Source organism: Scyliorhinus torazame, chromosome 17, assembly GCF_047496885.1.
Source record: "Scyliorhinus torazame isolate Kashiwa2021f chromosome 17, sScyTor2.1, whole genome shotgun sequence".
Lineage (NCBI taxonomy): Eukaryota > Metazoa > Chordata > Chondrichthyes > Carcharhiniformes > Scyliorhinidae > Scyliorhinus > Scyliorhinus torazame.
This window is the reverse complement of record NC_092723.1, coordinates 53550311-53573446: the sequence shown is the minus strand read 5'-3', so window position 1 is coordinate 53573446 and position 23136 is coordinate 53550311. Positions and strand designations below refer to the sequence as shown.

General features: G+C 40.9%; 1 protein-coding gene across 3 annotated transcripts in view; it reads left to right on the top strand.

The window, feature by feature from the left end:
* Positions 1–5093, top strand: part of LOC140393875 (protein phosphatase 1 regulatory subunit 12A-like) — a 323102-nt gene extending 318009 nt beyond the window's left edge. For all 3 annotated transcript variants that reach the window (XM_072480443.1, XM_072480442.1, XM_072480441.1), the window contains one exon: positions 3157–5093. In XM_072480443.1, the coding sequence (XP_072336544.1) occupies positions 3157–3243 (87 nt within the window). In that variant the 3' untranslated portion in view covers positions 3244–5093. The remainder of the gene's footprint in view (positions 1–3156) is intronic.
* Positions 5094–23136: the final 18043 nt, after the last annotated feature.

Sequence of the window (23136 nt, the reverse complement as noted above, 5' to 3'; positions counted from 1 at the left end):
AGATAGTACTACCTCTGGAAAATATCATGTAAGTGATGCATCATGCAATCTTACTTGCCACACCTACTTAGCTACTCTTGCTTGTAGAGGCAGGAAGTAAATTCAGTTAGCTTCAATACATCTTAGCATTGTATTCTTAGCTCATTGTGATAAAATGTCATTCCTAATGATTGCTTTAGACTCCTGTCAAAGGACCCACACCCACCAGTTTGTCTCAACAAGTTAATGTTCCAAAGTAACTTATTAGGGTAACCACTTAAAATCATTAGAATTACAACTTACACCCAAAAATTGATTTTTAAATATATTAGTTTTAATCTACCTGGAATCAAGTAAATGAATAAAATTAGTATTATATACCAACAGCTTAACCTGAGTATCGCAAACATCAAAGCTGCATTTCGGACGATTCAAAAATGCTTCCCCAAAAGTTACCCGTGAATAATGTATTCGGAGATGTCAATGTTTTTTCTTACCTGTGGAGTGAGAATACCATTTAAAATAACCCAACAGGAAAGCCTTTTTTGTCTTTCAAAAACAGAAAAGTTTGGTTTATTTCACCCTGTTGCTCTGGAAGTTACTTAAAAGATAAATTTACTAACACATACGCACACAGTGAAGGTCTGAAGTGAAGGCCTTGTGGTTGCAGAGGTAGAACCATAGAATTCCTGCAGCGCTGTAGGAGGACATTCAGACCCCCTTGGATACTATGGGGGAATTTAGCATAGCCAACCCACTAACCTGCACATCTTTGGACTTTGGGAGGAAACCAGGCAGACACGGGGAGAAAATGCAAACTCCACGCAGTCACCCAAGGCTGGAATTGACTGGCTCCCTGATGCTGTGAGGCAGCAGTGCTAAGCATTGTGCTACCGTGTCTGCAACTGCAATGGCTTCCGCTCTCAAATTGCCAGAGGTTGATTTCAGTAAATGGAATTGGGGAGAGGGGAGTTTTTTTAATTCTCTTTCAAAAAGCTGGGTTTTGGCCCTTTTCAACTTGGTTGATTACAGTGGTTTGATGTCTGCACTCCCCTTATGTTGAAGCTCTTATCTGCTTCTTTGAAGATGTCTTTGTTTCTCTCAGCTTTTCTCAGCCCTTTTTAATGCATTTTTAAGAGCCAAGATAGTTGCTGTTATCATGTGACCTGTACAAAATGTTAAATCGTATCCCAAATAGGGCATCAACTTCAAATCGCCCTTCTCTCACCTGTGATTCTTTTGTCTTAGCCAAGGCACAATTTACATTATTACAATGCGACATCAACAATTTTGGTTCAATATGGACAAGACCATAGTGAACCATAATTACAGTAAAGATGGTCTTTTGTTCCCTCAGAAGACCAGACCCAGTCTGAAATCCACAATTATGTCTGGTAGCTTGTTGCCATTTTGAAACAGTCTTTAAAACTCAGTCCAAAGATTTATTTTAATATAACCTTCAGAATATTCTTTCTAAATATTTGTAATATCAGAAGTCCAGTTTTACACATGTAAGTGTAGCAGGAAGGAAATGCATCATAATTTTCCTGTAGAATTTGATAATGTTATGGGCACTGTCTACATTTTCAATTTTGATGCTTCAAATTGATTCATTACTTCACTTGAGTATTGTGCTAGCATTATTGTGCACATGGTTGAAAGCCAACTTCTGTGGATAATGTTTCTACAATCATACAGGACATCAGTACCCGATTCATAAGGCACAAGGAATTGAAAATGAAAATGAATGGATTGAGAAGTGTTTTGAGCTCTGTCGTGTATCTAATTCAGTTTTTATTTTATTTTTAAAAATTTTGAAGCATCCCTAAATCTTCACTTTGATTGTTTCTAAATGTCTCCCAGAAGACCATTTTTATAATGAGCAAGAAAGGCCATGCAGCTTATGAGTTGTCAATTATCCTATATTTTATTTTAGCCATGGGTTCCACTTGTCCAAATCAATAGAGTGTAAAACATGGCAAAGGGATGAAATAAAAACTTCCACAATGGAGATTCACAAGAGGAAAAGTTATAATTGACTTATTGATCCACATCACACCTTGGGACACCTGTTATACTTCCTTAATGTCTCCGACTTTCATCCGATTTAGGACGTTTGTGGAATTGCTGCTCAAACAGATGAGTTTAATTGACTTGAATGCAGTAATGGCACTTTGTTTCTGTTAACTGTTTTTATTTATTGTGGTATGTTTCCACAATATAAAAGCATTCAAATGTTTTGCAAATAAAGGTTTTGATCATGTATAGTTCACAACAGGATTCTAAATTTAAATTAATCTTGTAATGCCATCCAAATTCAATGTTAATTTGGTTTTCTATTGAAAAGGGGAATTATCTACTATTAGATCTTATTCTGATGCTGTTAGTGCTCCAACTTTCTGTATCACCCAATGCTGCCACCAGTAGGATTGTCCAGAAATTTGCCTTCTCCATCGCTTGTGGCCAATTTTAATAGCTGCACATTCATTTTTCAACATTGCACACAAATGTGGACTTAGCATAGCTGGATATTTTGCGTCAGTTTTGTCGTCCAGATTTTCATCTACAAATAATTCATTCGAATTGAAAAGTTATTCAGATTATGTATGTTTATTCCACAAGAGTAACCTGTATTTAATTTGAAGTAAAGCTTTCAACTATGAACAATTAACGTAGGATATTGAACCTAAAGTGGTTGCAGTTTGCTAATTGCTTTAGTTTTATGACTAGAGTTTACTGTCATCTTCAGTCAGCAAAAGCTGCTTTTTGAAAAAAGAACCTTTTACATTTAGTCTGAATATTAGTTTAGTAGTCAACAAATAAAACAATGTATGAAACTTTTGTCAAAATATTTCAATTTTAACATACAATCTTGCCCTTCTGAAACCAAGAATAAAATTGGCTATTTTCAGTGCCAATTTAAGACCATGCACCTTTGTTGCAGAACTGCCAAAGTTGTAGTATTCAGTCCCAGTTTTAGGTGCCACCCATTTTGCTTAGAGTTGGCATTGTCAGTTGAGTCCAAAAACAGAAGCACTTTTAACTTGTTCAACTGCTTTAAGGTGGATATTTTTTTAAGTGATCTGCTTTTTCTGTCGGGGGTGGAGGGTGAATAGCAGAAACTTAATTAACTCATACTTTGAGAACATTTGTGAAACTACTTCTTTCTCCATTCAGGTTTTAACAGAACTGAAATCGGACAACCAAAGACTGAAAGATGAGAATGGCGCACTAATCCGAGTTATTAGTAAACTGTCAAAATGAAAGTAGTCTTTCTGAGCAAGAGGCGAAGGGAATAAAATCAGCTGTAAGAGCCTCCTTGCTCTTGCGAAAGCCATCACAATAAAGAATATTCTCCTTGGCATTGAGAGGAGCTCACACTTAGATTTTGTCTGTTCATGGCTGTCTCCCTGCATTTCATGTCTGTTGAGATTCCTCAGGTTATGGTCCTATGCAGCAACTATAAGGTCTTTAATTGCTGCGTTCAAACAACCTTGTTTGTGAGAACTGTTGGGGAGAAAGTACTGAGTGTGTCTATTTGGTGAGGTGACGCTTGCAGCTTCTCGCAATTGAACTGCAACCTGTAGAGTTTCAGAAACAGCTTTAAGAAATGCCTTCCACTATCACAACTGCTTCAGTCACGTTAACATTGCACCTCAGTCTATTGGCTGCGTTTTGGGAAGGATCTTTTGTTATGCAGTATTCGCTTCTTTGCACAGTAATTAAAATCACTGCAGAACATGGCTTATTTCTTTCTTAAATAAAAACCATCAGCTAGACTGTATGGGACAGAAAGTATTAATTGTATGTGCAATATGCTGTTTTATTATTTTAATGTGATCTTATTCAATTGACTGCCTTTCACTGATTTCTGTTGCCTTCATTATCAGCAGTGGATGTTAATTTCTTTTTTATTTGGTTTGTAGTGAAAGCTTTAAAATAATCAGAGGCTTTTGGTTGTGTCTCTGCGACTGTATGAAATTTAATATTTGTGCTCTCAGTGGTCGCCACTCTTGATTTTTTTGCATCTATCCAGCAAACTCTGAGAAAAAGTTAGTTCAGATTGATGTTGTTTATTGAGGCTGGTTCAAAGATGCATTTTAATGTACTATATCTGGTTTTGCATTTTGCTGTTGAGACGTTTTGTGCTTCATCTCCTATTTTAAAGCTAGTTTTAAGTTACTTCTGTTTTGTTTATTCTTATACACTGAAAGGACATTATAACTTTAATGTAGACTCAAAGACACGTTTTCTGAGATTTTCATTGCATGATGAATAATATACTCTATCTCTGTGTACCACTGCTGCAGGAATTTAACATGAAAAGGTACTTTTCTGTAGCGAGCACTCCTTATAAATACTATAGAGTTCAGGGAAGGGATCCATCCAAAGACCCATTGCATAGTCCTTAATAAAACTAATGTAATTCAGAGACAAATGTAGTAACTTGTATAGTGCATTCCGTGGCTAAAATGTCTATTATAGGCAATGAAATATGGTACTGAAATCGAAATGTGTATATTTTATATATATATATATATATATATATATATATATAATGTGTGTGTGTCTATAATATATATATATATATATATATATAATCAGTGGCACAGAAAAGGCCGTCAGTTTGTGTTTTATGTTTACCTTAGTCAAGCCTACAGGTTATTGAAAATGCATTGGCTGGTTTTTATTTTAAAAATCCTGTGCAAAATGGGGCTTGCAGTAGTATTGTTACTGGATAGAATACAAAGGGACTGAACTATTAAAGTCTTTTATACAGAATGAAGATTATGTACATATGAAATCTCCACAGGAGGGTTCAGACTGCTGGGAATTTACATTATGCAACTGTTGGTGGCCTTTTAAAAGCTCTGAATATGCTATTAGATATAATTTAGTGTTATAATTTGAACATTTCTGTCACATTTCTATCATGTTGGGAAATGTACATGTTATTTAAAGCTTGTAAACACATCTGTATTTTATGGTTAAATAGACCACTGATTTCAGGTTTGAAATAATGTTGTACAGCAATTGTATGTAAATGGAAAGGACTAAATGCATTGTCACCTTTGCATATTATTCTATTAAATGTGAGTTTTTATCGCTCTGAATACAGTAAGTGTATTAAATTCTTGTGGCGCTATTGGTTCCAACATTGGAAGAACTACTTTACATAAGGTGCAGCTTGTGTGTTATGAAGGTTTGTTTTTTGCAGAAATGACATTATTCTTTCGATGTGCTTAATGACTCATTAGAATCACCATCAGATTTACAATTGTCAAAAGAAAAATGAACTTTGGACTTCAAGAATGAACTGAAACTTGTATTGGTCCAGTTCAGTGCACCTTAAAATAATTGATTGTACCACCTAGTGGATCAGCAGTGAATTCACTCCCTTATAATACATTTTCTGGTCAAGAGTAATGCTGTTTGTAAAATAGCAATATTTGACTTTTTAAACAATAAATCAAACTTATATTAACAAATGAAATTATTTTTATCCTTTACAAGAGACTTACAAATCACAATTTGACTTGCTGTTAACCACTATCATTATTTGGGTGATGCAATTTGAATTAAAATGAAGATTAAAAGTGCATGCACTCCGACTATTAATTTGAGCGTGTTGTACTCCAACATAACTTCCTGGAGAGGAGGGGGTTGATGGTGGGTGGGTTGGTATATGTCTGGCAGGTTGTGATGGTCAAAACTGGAATTGGAACAACTTCCAAGACCTTTTTAGCAGTGAGGTTAAGATGAAATAATTAGACTGGAGAAAATGTAGAATTAAAAATGTCTCCTTTCAACCGCCTTTTCTTTGCTCAGCTCCCTTTTCCTGCAGCTCTGGGTGCACAGCAGCCTGTTTCAAGGTGACTGCTCGTGATAAGTGTATAGACTGGATGCACTAAATACTCTGAAGTAGTCAACCTATTATTTAGCTTCTCCCCAAAGCAATGTGAAAGGATACTGAAGATGTTTCTCAGTAAATGTTAAATTAAAAATAGTGATTTTTAAAAATTGAGGCAGAGTTTTTAGTAAAAATGTACTTTTTATCTCTTATTACAAACCATACATCATAAATTAAAATCTATTGCTTTGTATGCAGCTTTTTTTAATAGGAACTTTTTAAGTTGCACATTTGCATGCGTCTATACGCACATGGCTGTCCCAAGCGGTTAAATTAGGGCTCAAATAAAGTTTTATTGACCCTTGACAACTGACAGATGAAAGAATGTCGAGATAAATGTCTGTAGAGTTGGTGATTTTGCAGATGACCAGCTTCATTCCCAAGAATAGATGCAAGAATAAAAACATCTAAAATAGATTATTATTATTATTATTTTGCCTCTGTCTTCATGGTAGAAGATATTAAGAAATTGCCAAAAACTACAGTTAATGTGGAGGAACTTGGTGCAATAACCATCACTAGGGAGACGTTATCGAATAAATTGATGGGATTAAGGGCCAATAAGTCTCTGGGATCTGATGGCCTGCACCTTAGGGTATTAAGGGAGGTGGCAGTGGAGATAATAGATGCATTGGTTATGGTATTTCAGAATTCCCTGGATTCTGGAAGGGTCCCGTTGGATTGGAAACAATCAGATGTGTCGCTAGATAGAGTAGACAGAGACTTTTTCCCCGGGTGGAACAAACCATTACAAGGGGACATAAATTTAAGGTGGAAGATATTGGGGGGATGTCAGAGGTAGGTTCTTTACCCAGAGAGTAGTGGGGGCATGGAATGCACTGCCTGTGGAAGTAGTTGAGTCGGAAACATTAGGGACCTTCAAGCAGCTATTGGATAGGTACATGGATTACGGTAAAATGATATAGTGTAGATTTATTTGTTCTTAAGGGCGGCACGGTGGCATTGTGGATGGCGCAGTTGCTTCACAGCTCCAGGGTCCCAGGTTCGATTCCGGCTTGGGTCACTGTCCAAAGATGTGCAGGTTAGGTGGATTGGCCATGATAAATTGCCCTTAGTGTCCACAATTGCCCTTGGTGTTGGGTGGAGGTGTTGAGTTTGGGTAGGGTGCTCTTTCCAGGAGCCGGTGCAGACTCGGGGCCGAATGGCCTCCTTCTGCACTGTAAATTCAATGATAATCTATGATTAATCTAGGACCAAGGTTCGGCACAACATCGTGGGCCGAAGGGCCTGTTCTGTGCTGTATTTTCTATGTTCTATACCGGATTTCAAATTAGGTGTTTGGAGATCCTGGAGTTGAAAGCGTTCATTTGATTCAGCATCCTATAGATCAGCATTGGGTGTGATTGAGACTACTAACTAATGGGGATGAGAGCGCATTTGGTATGCAAATCCCTTGTATTAAAACCATAAAGGACACCTTATCCCTATAAATGAAATGTTTTACTGTTTTGGGTAGTACACAGTTGAGATTATTCCTGTCATTCATTCATAGGATGTCAGCATCATTAACATTGCCAGCAATTCTTGTCCATCCCTAATTGTCTTAAAAAATGTAGTAGTGAGTTGCCTCCTTCAATGGCTTGTTAAGCCATTTCCGAGGGCAATTAAGAGCAATTACATTGCTGTAGGTCTGGAGTCGCGTATAAGCCAGACTGGGTAGGCCAGCAGATTTTCTTCCCTGAAGGGACATTAGTGAACCAGTTGGGGTTTTAATGCCAATTTGATAGCTTCCATAATGGTAATCATGATATCTTTTTATTCCAGATTTATTTAATTCAACATAAGTTGCCATGGTGCAGTTTGAACTCCTGTCTACTGTTCCCAATTCCTATACTACAAAAGCCCGAGGGTTGTTGATCTATATCTAATGTTTACTGGCATAAAACTAGTCTAAACATTGCTGTGGAATAGACAAAATAATTCAATTACAATTGAATTGTACAAACCAGAAACTTATCCACTCCATTCTCACTGACGGCCATTATTTCGGGACTCGTTCCAGTATAAACAAGCGAGTAATCTGAACTTCATGCTGCTGCTCTGTCTTATATGCTGGAATTGCCTTGGCTTCTCATAAGTGATGACTTCCAATCCATAACCATTCATATTTTAAGTTTAAGACTCAACTGCAGTATAAATTTTAAACTAATGTGTTAGTTCCTTGATTGGTTTTTGCTAATAAACCTAATAGCAGAATAGATAAACTGTCACTCTGTCTCTTTCTTGTCGAACATATTAAAGTTGTAAGAAGTGCAGTCCGTGTTTAAAGAATTTGTGAAGAGTTTTGTTACAGGGAGAATCTAGATCTTGCCTTCACTGTGAATGATGGTGACACTGGGTTGGCTGCTGTCAAAATATATTTTTCTCGTTCAATTCCTTCAAATCTGGGCCTAGCCCTTAATAGTATCAAATGATTAGGATGCTAGGAAAACTGCAAGGGGATTTATGATGGTACTATAATGGATTAATTGATTTAAAGTAAGCCTGTGCCATAGCCAGCATTGATAGGTGGTGCAAGTTATTTACATTTTTGCTTTATTTTAGACCCCTATATTTAGTGGTCTAGAAGGAATTTCTATCCATGAGACATTATTTCAACCCTTGCCTTTTAATAGTGCATCCTGAACTACATTTTGCACTGCAACTGATTAATTTGGGATCAGTAATGGTTTGGTCAATATTGGGTTTCGAAGAGGAGATTTGAAAATAAAATCTTAAAATGCCGGATATCTTAATCGATTGCTGAAAATACACAAGGTGGTCAATCAACATATAAGAAAAAAGGAAAGCCATGCTTAAGTTTCCCCTCATCAGAAGCCTGGTGAATGTACTGTTTTGACTTGGATCATAAAATGGCTGGAGCTTCACATTGGGCCAGTAGCACAACCTGGTACAAATCCAACCCTGGCTTCATGAGGTGGGAGAATTTACTCTGCTGTTTGTGCTGTTTATTTCAGCATATGTATATGATGCAGCGGTTTCACTATGAATGTTAATTGCAAGTTTGCATAAATTAGTGCAGAATGTCTAGTTTTACAATTACTTGAAAATTTAGAATGAACTTTTATACTAATGGCCAAATGCACTTGAATCCATTTTTGTCTATTTTGCGAACCAGTAGCTGTGTCCAAAGTTAATTTTTATTAGCATTTTAACTTTCTTTCAATATATGTGGTTAAACTTGGAGCTCATACTTGGACATTGGTGCACTGCAGACTGTTAAGTATGGTTGATGTACGTGTCTTTTGTGTGTGGAATTTACATTAGCTGTTCAGATTTTATTTATTGTCTGTGAATTGAGATCTCATTTGCTTACAGAGCTGTTCACATCTTGTACCGACCGGCATGAAACGGGCTTCAATAGAGTGTCAGAAAAATGTATTTTGTCAAATATAAATAAATGAATTTGAAGTATTTGTGTGCATCTTGAATTTTATCCAATTCATATGTGCTATAACGGTATTTAGAATGAGGTGATTAATTTTACCCATTTTAGTTATTTAATCTGAGAAACAAAAACTTCAGTGGTCTTCAAAATCATACCATTGTGGGATTTTCTTCTTTCAAATTAAGGATTTCCTTATACAAGAAGAAACATGGTTAATTTTCAGTGTTTGGATGCATCATATCAACAAGTTCTTACGTGTGCTGCCACTGTTATTTTCATATCCCTTCCAGTTTTTATCCCTTGCTAAAAATGCAGGTGCATGTTGGAAAACAGACCAAAGGTGGTAACAGCCCTCTGGCAATTCATACATAAGCCTCAATAAGTGGTGTGTCCAGTGAGAAATCAAGAATGTTGATGGCCTTATAAATCCCTTGCAGTTTGCTCTATCTGCTAACTCAGCAAAGACTGGAGATCAAATCTAGCCGTTAACTGGTTTGTTTTAACAATTGAATCATTGTGGATTGTATGAACTCAGATTCAGGTCATCTGACACAGTGGCTTTCCCCCACAATAACTTGACTCTCTTTTGGTGAACTATAGTTTCTGTCACAATAGACAGTTTAAACTCAAAATAGGATTGATCAGATCTGATAAAATACAAACTTTCTATTGTAATGAATAAAAGATTTCTTGCTGTGACAATTCTTTATTTAAATACATTGTTATTACATGCCTTGAACCAGTTCAATATTTTTTTTAATTCAATGGAAGTTGCCAGAGCATGTCTCCAGCATGTTAATTTGGTGTCACCTTGTACCTTGGGAAATATTTTCCCTTAATTCAACAATGAGGCTGTTATGTCATTACTTTACTGAATTTCACCAGTGGCTGTTTCACAGAATATATTAAGTACAAAGCTGACTAAAGCCTATGAAATGAAAATGTATTGAGTTAATTCATTGTCACTGCACTATTTGCATTAAAAAAAACTTTGCCGCCACTCCTGGGAACAAATTTCATGCAACATCTTTTGTTTTTGCAACTGAACTTTGATTTAGAAAATAAAGCACTTTCTATGGTGCTTCTAATCCATTCTTAGATATTTTCAGGAAAGTGAAGCTCCAAGGATGCAAATGGTTTTTTTCCCAATGGGAAGTGATGAACAATTCTCTTGAACTCCAACCAGAAAAACGCATTGTTCCTCTGCTGCGGTTAAGAATCAGCATCTCTTTATGGTGTCATTCTTTTTTAAGTTTTTTTCTGAGATGATAAGAGAAATAAGTCAGGCTACATAAGAACTTGCCCTTGACCATTCTAGGATTTACTTTGAAGTAAGGCACAAACTGGCTTTGCAGATCCTTATAAACAATATTCAAAATATTTTGAATAAATAAATAAAACCTCTCGTACCAAGATTGGAATGTAATATTAACTGCATGCCAATTAAATTTGTTTTGACCTCACTTAATAATAAATGGTATGTTTTTGTCTAATTCCAGGAATTGGCTTTTGGTTGAGGCATTCTGAGCTTAGTGCAGTGGTCCAAAATAGGTAGAGTGTGGGAATATAATTTGTGGATTGATGTCGCCTTTGTAATTTGTCCTTGATGTCTTTGCCCTGGGTGGTGTGCAGTTTGTTGTGCTCTTTTACCACTGGCCTATTTTTGCTTTGTTCATGCAGTTTTAAAAGAAGACAACAAAAACGAACATAGTTCATTTTGGCTGGATAATTGATAAAATGGACAATGCACAGCAATGAGGAATGATCAAATTATTTTTTGTATTGCTCAGTCAAGGAGTTGACATAGACACAGTGGGCTGCATTTGTGCTGTAAACCTACAAAGTTCTCTCCACTTCTCCAGTCAAAAGTGTAATGATCATATATTCCAGCAAAACAATATTTGTTGAAACACTACATAAATGGGAATATTAACTTGGTGGGATTAGCACTATTTTACTGTATTGAAAATTTGGTTATCAATTTAGAGCTCCACTAGTAAAACCTTTTTCAAGGATTCTATACTGCAGGTAACTTTGTTATTAAATGAATACACGCATATATATATATATATATTGTCATGGGAGTGTCCCTTTAAGAAAGGTTTTTGTCTTATCACATGCCTTCAGTGATGTCATTGTGTGGGTGGAGCTGAGCTGTGGCTGTGAGTTTTACTTTCATTTTTGATTTGGTTGCTGTGGACAGAACAGAAGTGCTTTGGCCTGTGTCTCTATTTTTATTTTACATATCTGTTCCAGTAAAAAAAAACATTGATTACAGAGACCTACTTTAGTAACTTAAAACATATAGTTTGCTTTCCGGAGGGCTTAAACCTGGTGAGACGGCGTCAGAATCTCTGGGGAAAGCCAGTCTTATTCAAGTGAGAATGCAGAGTGCTGGGCCATGCCCTTGAAAAGGGATTTTGGTTTATGGAATTTAATTTTTGAATTGGAACAGTTAAGGGGGAATTCATTAAGTGTTATACATAGATTAATGTAGCTGTGTGTTTATATAAATGTTAACTAAGTTCTTAGAATAAAGGTGATTAAAGTGTCTAGGACGACTGTTGAATCACAAGGCTCTTGTGCTCATCCTAGCCAAGTTGAACAAAGTTTTTGGTCAGGTGGACTCCATAGTACACTTTTGGAGTTTTTAAAACCTGGCCCATAACAGTATACATATTTACGATATACCACATTAACTGAGGTAACTGGAGTGGTAAACCGGGAAGAAAAATCACCTGTGGGATTGAAATGTATTTGTAATTAGAGACAGGTTAATTTAGTACTAATCAGATTTCTCAAAGGGATTCACATACAATAAATTATAGTTCAATGACCGTTACATAGGTAAATGTGACAGCCATTCTTTGCTCATCAGTACCCCACTTGCACCAAATTAAATTTACTCAATGCATTTTTTGCAGTTATAGTTGAAGGACGAATGTTGACCAGGATGTAGAGAAATGACTGTTCCAATGAGTTTTAAAAACTGTGACAGAGGCACCTAACAGCTACGGCCGAGGTTTCGGGAGTGGATAACCAGTCAGCTTCCTGTGCAGGACTAACATTAACTGATGTTAATTTACAGTAAACACGTGGCTTGCCTTTTCTGTTGCCTCTCCCCTTCATGTTGCCCCATCTCTCCCAAAAGGCATTATTTTCCAGATCTCTGGAAAATCTCCATGTATTCCCATGGGTCTACAAACACAGTATGAGATTCACTGACTTGTGCAAGGAATATTGCAAGATGAGATTTTCTCTTCTAAACTAAATGTACTGAAACATAAAACTTGCTATTTTGTTTTGTTAGCAATATTCTATAGGACTTTCCATAAGTTCATGGAAAAGCAAGTATTAAGATGCTTACCTCGATGACTTGTGCACATATGCTAACATTATGGAATAAACTATCTCTTGTTTTCATCTTGATGGCACCTGCATGTTGAAGTCAACACTTAACACTGAACCCCTTTGACTCCCCAACCCTCGAATTCATCTCCAAACTCACCACACAACCCACATACCTCAACCACCTCACCCAATCAACCCCCTGACCTCAATAGTTTTTTAAAGCAGCTTTGAGATATTTAAATTATTTACTTAACAGAACACGGCAGCTAGAGTTGTAAAAAGGGGTACTGGCTTCTTTATGGATTCTTTCAAATGCTCCCTCCCAATCTTTTGCACTGATTGAGTCCTGCAAGATCCTTCATCAGAAGATTGCCCTAAAAAGTCAGACGGTAAGTGTATTTTTTTGTCTGACATAAGTTGAAAACAGGTTGCAAACCCGAACAAAGGATTAAGACTCCTGTTTCTGTGGCAGCTCACAGCAAAATGCTGCTGTTCTTTTATCCTTTCTAGAGTAAGGAACATTGAAGCCAAAGTCAATTTGTGTATTTTTTTGTTTTGTGTGATTGATGATAAAACCCAAAGCCTGCCATGGGCCCATTCCTGCTCATCCTCCGCTGAGAGATGTAAGCGGGCAGAAGCCCATTTGCTTTCAATGGCAACTTGCTCATTTCTTCCAGTTAATAAAATTTAGGAAAAATAGCAGGAAAATAAAATTCCAATTGCCAAGCAACAGTGTTTTTCCAGATTTGTTGTGATGAACAAAGCAATTTGTTTTCTTGGCAAAAAAATGAAGACCAATATTTCTTCTCCATCTCAATTTTAAAAAATAACACATTGCTGCAACACAGTCCCACTAGCAACTCGACCAAGTTATTTGAGCCTTGACAGTTAATTTATTGCAGGTCCTTTGTCTGAAAGGAGTTCTACAATTCTTCTCGGAAACCATCTCCTCACCAACGATGTTTTAATGATTGTTTCTGCTAATTAAGAGAGTGATCTTACTTTTGTTATACGTTTGGTCTTATCTGTACCCATCAATTGTTGTTATGGGATCAATAACAGTCTATGAATAGTTAAGCTACCCACTCGGTCATAACTTTCAACAGGTGTGCAATAAACTGAATTTGTGGATGAATGGATTGTGGCGCACCTGATCATGTACAACTGTCCAGAAAGCTGTGCATGTGATCACAAAAGTTAAGTAAGTGCTTTTTAAAATCTTATTTATTACCAGCTCGCTAAGCAATGTAGGTTAAAGCAGCTCTAGTGTGAAAGATACATTGGCACTGCTGCCGATCAATGAGCCGGTTTAGTTCAGTTGGTTGGACAACTGGTTTGTGAGGCGGAGTATTGCCAACAGCGCAGGTTCAATTCCCATACTGGCTGAGGTTGTTCATGAAGTCCTCGCCTTCTCAACCTTGCTTCTCACCTGAGAGGTGGTGACCCTCTGGTTAAATCGCCACCAGTCAGTTCTCCCCCCTCAAAGGGGAAAGCAGCCTATGGTCATCAGGGACTCTAGCAACTTATTTAAGTCAAGGTAACCCTGTAGGTATTAGATCTCCAAACAAAATTTCCTTAAGGCAGATTTCACTGCATGAGTCCTGTTATGAATGTGTTTATTAAATTTCAGATTTGTTTTCATTGTAGGCATCCACCTCAGTAATTGAAGTTTTTCATATCCTTTGAGGTTTCAACACAGTGGATAAAAGGGGCTGGTTAGCACAGTGTTAAATCGCTGGCTTTGAAAGCAGACCAAGGCAGGCCAGCAGCACGGCTCAATTCCCGTAACAGCCTCCCCGAACAGGCGCCGGAATGTGGCGACTAGGGACTTTTCACAGTAACTTCATTGAAGACTACTTGTGACAATAAGCGATTTTCATTTCATTTCGTAAGTGTCATTATCTTTACTGACCCGTGAGTGTATGATTCAGATGTGTGACAAATGATTCTTATCCTGAATTTGTAGATGAGACTGAACAAAATGTTTCCTGCAAGGAGTTTGTCGAAGTATAAATACTTGAACCAGTTTAGGGAGTTTGTTTGTTTGTTTGACAGCCTGTAACAGCTGATGCTATAAAGTCTTATCATGAAAGCTATTTTGGGAAATGGAAGCTGGTAACTACCTAGGATTGTAGTTGGATTGAGTGCATTCATTGCTGCAACAAGCATTATACTGATCCAGAGTGCTGCCAACTCCATGATTTTCCTGTGCAAGTTAAGCTTCTTTTCCTGTCAAAGGGCGCGATCTACAGGCCTCGCTCAAGCAAAATGAGGCCAGTGAATAGGGTAGAGGCCAAAAACATGAACCGCGCCAGGCGCCAAACAGTTTGCAATGCAACCGGCCTGCTTCCGTAGGCAAAAGCGGGATCTCACCGTAGCAAGAAACCAATTATCACCACTTAAGCCCAATTTACATATAATTAACGGGAACCACCCCATATCCAACGGCCTCCCGTCATTCAGTCGCCTCCCCAGCAAGGGCTCATGCTGGTGCCGATTAGTACTCCTTTTGAAAAACATGAACTTGGCGGAAGGGCACCTGTGGGGAGCCTAGGAGGAGAGTAGTAATAATAATTGCTTATTGTCACAAGTAGGCTTCAATGGAGTTACTGTGAAAAGCCCCTAGTTGCCCCATTCCGGCGCCTGTTCGGGGAGGCTGGCACGGGAATTGAAACCACTCTGCTGGCCTTGTTCTGCATTACAAGCCAGCTTTTTAGCCCACTGTGCAAAACCAACCCCAGGCAGTCATCTTTGCTCACAGGCAAAGAGCCCAGGGGTGCTGGGCTTGCCACCCCAGTGCTTGGTGGAGGGTGGGGAACCCTCCGTAGGGGTGGGGGGGGGAGGTGCTTAGGGGGCAACCACTCATGGCACTGCCATCCCAACCCCAGGATTGTTTACCCATTCTGGGGGAAACCTTTGTCTCTGCCCCAACACCAGCCATAACCCCGCACCGACTGCCGAGGGATCTGGCCATGCAGCTGAAGGGTATTGGTAATAGGGAATTGGCAATCGTTGTGAAGTGAACATCTCCAGTGGATTCCCATGGATGGGTGGGCCATGTAGCATGTGAAAGTCATTGCCTAACATCCCAATCACACCTTGATGCCTGGACACTGCACCTGAACACTGCGGGTGGCAACACCACACACTGAACAGCCAACATCAGAACATCCAGAGGATGGGACTCAGCTCCGGGGACGTGTTCACGGGGTGCCACGGGGAGATGAAGATGCAGGGATGGGCCAAGGGATTGGAGGTCAGCCCGCATTGCGGGAGAAAGTGACAGGTGTCAGAAGTGTTGTGCAGAAGTGTGTTTAATGTGTTTTACCATTCCTCACTCTCCCAATGGTGTTCCCCCGATCCCCAGTCCCCACCCTACCTCCTCCCACGGTGCCTTTGGTGATCCTCAACGTGCTTGGCCCTCCTAGCTCTACCAGTACATCTAGGTGTTTCCCCAGGATGCACATCAGAGATGGAGGCAGCTAGCTGCTAACCTCGTCTCATGGCCTTCGATACCTCTTGCCGGGCGACCTTGGGGCCAGAGGGCACATGCACAGCAATGCCGCCCTGTCCCATGTGCTGACTTCGAAACATGGCCTCAGCAAAGGGGTGAAACCCGGGTAGCTGGTGGGACAGGTCTGGATTGGTACTCCGTGCCCCTCTTCTCGGTCGGTGCCCATACGGCCCTGGGGTTCACCTTGGGTTGGGACAGCTGGTTCGAGTCCCGCCTGTCCCTGCATCATCTGGCTGTGCCAGCCCTGGTGGTTCCCCATGGTCTGCACCATCGTGTCAACGCCCGACTAGGCCAAGCTCCGCAGCGCGTTGGCAATTCCGGTCTGAGAGCAGGACATGTCCTGCAGCCCCGTTTACATCATTGATCTTTTTTCGGCATTGAAGGCCAGACATCCTGGTCACACTCCCGGAGCTCTCATCTGCCACCACCTCATTCCTGGCAGCACTGGCTGCCCTATGGCTGACTCACCTAGACCCTCCAGGAAACAGGACATCCCTCCTGGCCTCCACTGCGTCTAGGAGCCGCCTCAGATCTGTGTCCCTGAATCTCTGGGCCGGTCTCCTCGGCACCATTGTTGCGAGCTGGTCGACCTTGTTAGCGGGGTGCCGCCGTGCATGCCCCAGCAAATCAGCTGGCGAGCCTTCATTTGTGGCAAGAAGCCGTGAGGCCTTGTTAAGTGGACTAATTAACGTTGAATTGCGTTGCCAGCCTCGCTGGGCCGAGCACCGGGAAGCTTGCTGCAATTCCCGCTCGCTAACACACGTGGACATTTTTTCAGAGAAACGCACCCAATTAGTTCCAATCAGGCTCTTGGTTGTCAGCTTGGCCCATTAATGTATGAATAGAATTCCTTTGTGAATTTGCACATGATTTTTCAAAGTTCTGAACAGCTCTTTCCTTTTGAAACTTCAAAATGGTAATTCCAAAGAGATGTCATATAAAGGGAAATTAGGACAGGAAGTCAAAGGTAATTTTTAAGGAATGGCTTAAAGGTGGATGCAAAGGCTTAGGGAGGAAATTCCAGTTTTTAGGGCATGGGAGCTGGCACACTGAATAATGATTGAACTTGGAAAATCGATGGCGGCACGATGGTGCAGTCGTTAGCACTGCTGCTTCACGGCGCTGAGGACCCAGGTTCAATCCCGGCCCTGGATCACTGGCCGTGTGAAGTTTGCACATTCTCCCCGTGTTTGCGTGGGTCTCACCCCCACAAAGATGTTCAGGATTGCTGGATTCGGTCATGCCAAAATTCTCTTAAAAAAAATTTTTTTTTTTAAGAACTTGGAAAATTGGAAATACACAAGCGGTCAGAAATGAAAGCCCGCATACATCTTGGCAGTAGAGCTGGAGGAGTTCATAGTGTTAGGGAGAGGTGAGATCGTTGAGGGAATTGAAGACAAGGACAAAGATTTTAAAATGGGTGTTGCTGGCTCAGGAACCAGTGTGGGTAGGTTAGTGAATTATGGGTGGACAGAGCTTAGTGTGAGTTAAAATAAGAGAACCAGAGTTGTGTTGTTTACTGGCGCTTGTGTGAATCTGTATTCTCTTCTGCAATGAATTCTGGATTTTTGAACTTTTTTAACTCTATCTGCATTACGATAGAGAGTAATGTTTTTTTACATTATTGGTGGTTGATAAGGTCTATTACAATATTCAACAGTTAGCCTGATAGATGTCTTTTCAGAACAATACCAAGTTGTTCCATCACTGAAGAGGAGCTGTACTTAATCTGTATCTTGCAGTCAGATTTTGGGGTCACTGACCATATGTTTAATTCTGTCTGGGTGCCCATCCAAAACGTTGTGTTCCAGTGGTATGTGTCATGATACAATCATGACTGTGCAAGTGTTTCTTTCTGTTACTTTAGGACTTTGGTTCAGATGACTATCCAGTTAAGCAACTATGTAGGCATTTGGCTGTAATGGCTGGTATACACAGCAATCATTGTTCAATGAATGACAAAGCAGCTGCAGGAAATATAAGTTATGCAAATAGAAGGTGACTTTGGTAAGTAATATATGTGCAATCCTTTAACTTTCTGTAGCCAGTACGCATAAGTAGATTTGGGATATGCATTTTAAAACTAGTTAGATGCATTTTAGAGTGTTCTGTGCTGCAATCTTATATTCATAGAGTCATAACAATACAGAAGTGAGCCTTTTGCCCATCGGGTCTGCACTGGCAAAACTACACTAAATCTACATTCATCCAACTTGGACCATAGCCTTGAATGTTATGACATTTCATGTGCTCACCCGTGTACTTTTTAAAGGCTGTGAGATTTCCCACCTCATGAGCGCCACGGTGCCATGGTCGTCCACACTGCTGCCTTACAGCGCCAGGGACACAGGTTCAACTCTGGTCTTGGGGTGGCTGTCTGTGTGGAATTTGCCCATTCTCACCGTGTCTGCGTGGGTTTCCTCCGGGTGCTCCGGTTTCCTCCCTCAGTTCAAAAGACGTGCAGATTAATTGGATTGGCCATGCTAAATTGCTCCTTGGTGTCCAAACATGTGCAAGTTAGCTATGGTTACGGAGACCAGGTGGGGGAGCGGACCTAGGTAGGGTGCTCTTTTAGAGGGTCGGTGCAGACTCGGCGGGCCAAATAGCCTCTTTCTACACTAGGGATTCTATGGATCTGCACTATCCTCCCAGGCAACACATTCCAGACTCCCATCCCCCTCTGGGTGAAAAAACCTTTCCTCAAATCCCCTCTAAACCTCCTAACCCTCAACTTAAAATTACGTCCCCTTGTTATTGACCCTTCAACTAATGGGAACATTTGCTTCCCCTCCACCCTGTCCATACCCCTCAATCTTATACAACTCAATCAGGTCCCTCCTTAGCCTTCTCTGCTCTAAAACAAATAACCCAAGACTATCCAGCCTCCGTAGCTAAAATCCTCCGTCCCGGGCAACATCCTTATCAATCTCCTCTGCACCCCCTCCGGTGCAATCACATCCTTCCTATAGTGAGGTGACCAGAACTGCACACAGTATTCCAGCTGTGGCCTAAACTAAGTTTTGAACAGCTCCAACATAACCTCCCTGCTCTTATAATCTGTGCCATGACTGATAAAACCATCCAATTAACCTGTCTTGCCGTCTTCCGGGCTCTGTGTTCAAGCGCACCAAGATCCCTCTGTTCCTCTGAGTTTCCTAGTGTTCTGCCATTCATTGTGTACCCCCATGTCTTGTTACTCCAAAGTGCATCACCTCGCTCTTTTCAGTGTTAAATTCCATCTGCCACTCATCTGTCCATCTGACCAACTCGTCTACATCTTCCTGCGACCGAAGACTTTCTTCATCACTATTAACCACCCTGCCAATCTTAGTGTCATCCACAAGCTTATATAAATAGCCTTCTACCACCATCCTCTGTCTCCTGCCACTAAGCCAGTTTTGGATCCAAATTTCCAAGCCCTGGATACCAACATGTGTTTTTACCTTCTTTCAGTCTCCCATGTTGTACCTTGTCAAAGGATTTGCTGAAATCCATCCAACCACATCAAGTGCACTACCCTCATCTACCCACATGATCACCACCACAGAAAATTCATATTTATTAGGCATAACCACCCTCATGCTGACCCTGCCTGATCAAACCTTGCCTCTCCAAGTGGAAATTAATTCCCTTTCAGAATTTTCTCCGATAATTTTCATACCATTGATGTGAGACTCACTGGTCTGTAATTCGCTGGTTTATCTCTACCACCCTTCTTGAAAGTGGGACCACATTAGCTGCTTTCCAAATATCTGGCACCTCCTCTGTGGCCAGAGAGGAATTAAAAATTTGGGTCAGAGCCCCTGTAATTTATTCCCTTGCCACTCTCATCAGCCTGAAATACAACTCCGGACCTGGGGATTTGTCCACTTTTTTAAGCCTGCCAAAATCTCCAATCCAATTGCCCCTACGTTTCACACTAAAGGGAACATTTTAGGCCTGCACTCTTCTCATTTCCTTTTTAAATGCCTCCCCCACCCCCAATGTTCTGCTGTAGATTTTCACACAAGAAGCTGTTCCCTGTCTACTTTGGACAGATTCTGTCTTTTAATAAAATCTTTTTCCTTTTTCGTGACCAACTTAAATCGGGGCAGCTCGGTAGCACAAGTGGATAGCACTGTGGCTTCACAGCGCCAGGGTCCCAGGTTCAATTCCCCGCTGGATCACTGTCTGTGCGGAGTTTGCACGTTCTCTCCGTGACTGTGTGGGTTTCCTCCGGGTGCTCCGGTTTCCTCCCACAGTTCAAAGACGTGCAGGTTAGGTGGATTGGCCATGATAAATTGCCCTTAGTGACTAAAAACAAAAAGGTTAGGAGGGGTTATTGGGTTACGGGGATAGGGTGGAAGTGAGGACTTAAATGGGTCGGTGCATACTCGATGGGTCGAATGGCCTCCTTCTGCACTGTATGTTCTATGTATCTATGTACTGTGTTGTGGTTGCTATCACTAAAATGCTCCCCCACTGCTACCTCAAAAACCTGTTTGGCTTTGTTCCCCAGAATTAGATCCATTGCACCATCCCTTGTTGGATTTCTACATATTGACATAAAACACACTCGTGAATACATTTCAAGAAATCCACTTTCTCTAAACCCTTTGCGTTCTGACTATCCCAATTATTGTTGGGGAAGTTTCCATCCCCTAATAATTGCCCTATTATTATTTTTACACACCGTGAATTTTCTACATGTCTGCTGACTGTTTGGGGCCCATAATACATTCCCAGCAATGTTATTGCCCCCTTTTTAATCCTAAGATCTACCCACAAAACCTCATTTAAAGACCCTTCTGAAATATTGTCCCTCCTTACTGCAGTAATTGACCCTTAATTAATAATGCGACACCACCCCCTCTTTTACACCCTCCCTTGTCTCGACTGAAGATCCTGTACCCCGGACTATTAAGTTGCTAGTCATAGAATCGTAGAATTTACAGTGCAGAAGGAGGCCATTCGGCCCATTGAGTCTGCACTGGCCCTTGGAAAGAGCACCCTATCTAAGCCCACACATCCACCCTATCCCCACACCTTCACCCTATCCCTGTAACCCCACCGAACCTTTTTTGGACACTACAGACAATTTAGCATGGCCAATCCATCTAACCTACCCATCTTTGGACTGTGGGAGGAAACTGGAGCACCTGGAGGAAACCCACACAGACACTGGGAGAACGTGCAGACTCCACACAGACAGTGACCTAAGCTGGGAATCGAGCCTGGAGCTGTGAAGCAACTGTGCTAACCACTGCGCTGCCCTTCACTCAACCATGTCTCTGTGATGGTAATAATATCACAATTTTACTTATCAATGTCTCACCTACAATGCTCCTAGCATTAAAATAGAGGCCAATCAGCTTCGCCTTACTCCCTTGGTACTCAAGGTGGCTGAACTCCCCCTATCTTGGTTCCTTTACTGTAGTATGCTGTGTCCCTATTAGTTCAATGTTCTGTGTCCCCTCCCCCACCTAACTAGTTCAAAGGCCTCCCAACAGCACGAGTAAACCCACCTGCAAGGATGTTGGTCCCATTCTGGTTCAGATGCAGACAGTCCAGCTTGTACATGTCCCACCTTCCCCAGAAACTGTCCCAGTGATTGAGGAATCTAACCCCCCCCCACCCCCACAGCAACTCTTGAGCTGCACATTTATCTGCCATATTCCCCTGTTTCTGTACTCGCTAGCATGTGGCACCGTGTGTAATCCAGTGTTTACAACCTTTGAGATACTTTTTAATCTGATGCCTAGCTCTGAATTCTTCATGCAAGACGTCCATCATTCTGCCTGTATAGTTGGTACCAATGTGTACCATGACCTCTGTGGCTTTAGGATGCCCTGCAACAGTTCAGTGACATCCCTGGCCCCAAGGAGACAATGCACCATCTTGGAGTCATGTCTGTGACCTCAGAAACACCTGTATGCACCCCTAAGTAATGAACCCCATATCACGGTCGCCGCTCATTCCTTCATCCTCCCCTCCTGTACAGCCAGGCCGCTTGGTTCTGACTGCGCTCCCTTGAGGAGTCAACATGCCCGCATCAGCTTTGAAAATGGAAAGTCGATTGAGTGTGGGACCCCAGGGGACTCCTGCACTACCAGCCTGTTTCTTGGACAGCCTGGTGGTCATCCTTCTTTTTGTACCATGAGCTGTGGTGTGACCACCTCTAAAGGTGCTATCCACGTAACTCTCAGCCTCACTGATGTGCCACTGCGTCTCCAGCCACCGCTCGAGTTCCAAAACCCGGAGCTCAAGTTTCTGCAGTTGAGAGGATGCCGGTACAGTCCATGACTTCTCACAGTCCACTTGGCTGACCTCACCTGCTGTGTCTTAAACGTACTGTGTCTTACTTACTAACTTTTCAAATGAATTAGTCTTAAAAGATACTCTTATCTTAACTTGGTCTTCTTGTCTAATTCTACTTTGGCCTACTTATCCTTGTTTTAGTTAAATAATTTTCTACTTGGCATAAGGAATTATAATTTATTTTGAAAAACTAGAACTCTTATCGTAATGTAGCTTTAAGTTGGAGGGAAATATAAGAGCAGGAGTAGGCCATTCGGCCCTTCTAGCCTGCTCTGCCATTCATTATGACCATGGCTGACCATCCAGCTCACTAGCCTGTTCCCACCATCCCCCGCCCCATATCCTTTGATCCCTCTTCGTCCCAAGACCTATATCTAACTCCTTCTTGAATACTGTTATGGGCCAGGGTTTAGAGAACCCCAAAGTGTATCATGGAGTTCACCTGACCCACAACTTTTATAGATTGTGGTATGGGGAGCACATGGCCCACTCGACAGGTGTGGTACAGCAGAAATGGAAAAGTCTTTTTTAAAGCAAAACAATGTTTATTCTGTTAACTCAAGTTAACCTTTTTAAAACATACAGTGAACATCTTAGGCAACCATCAATTCAAATAAACCCCCCCAAAGAATACAACATTAAGTAATCCTTACTAAATTCCCAAACAGCATTCAG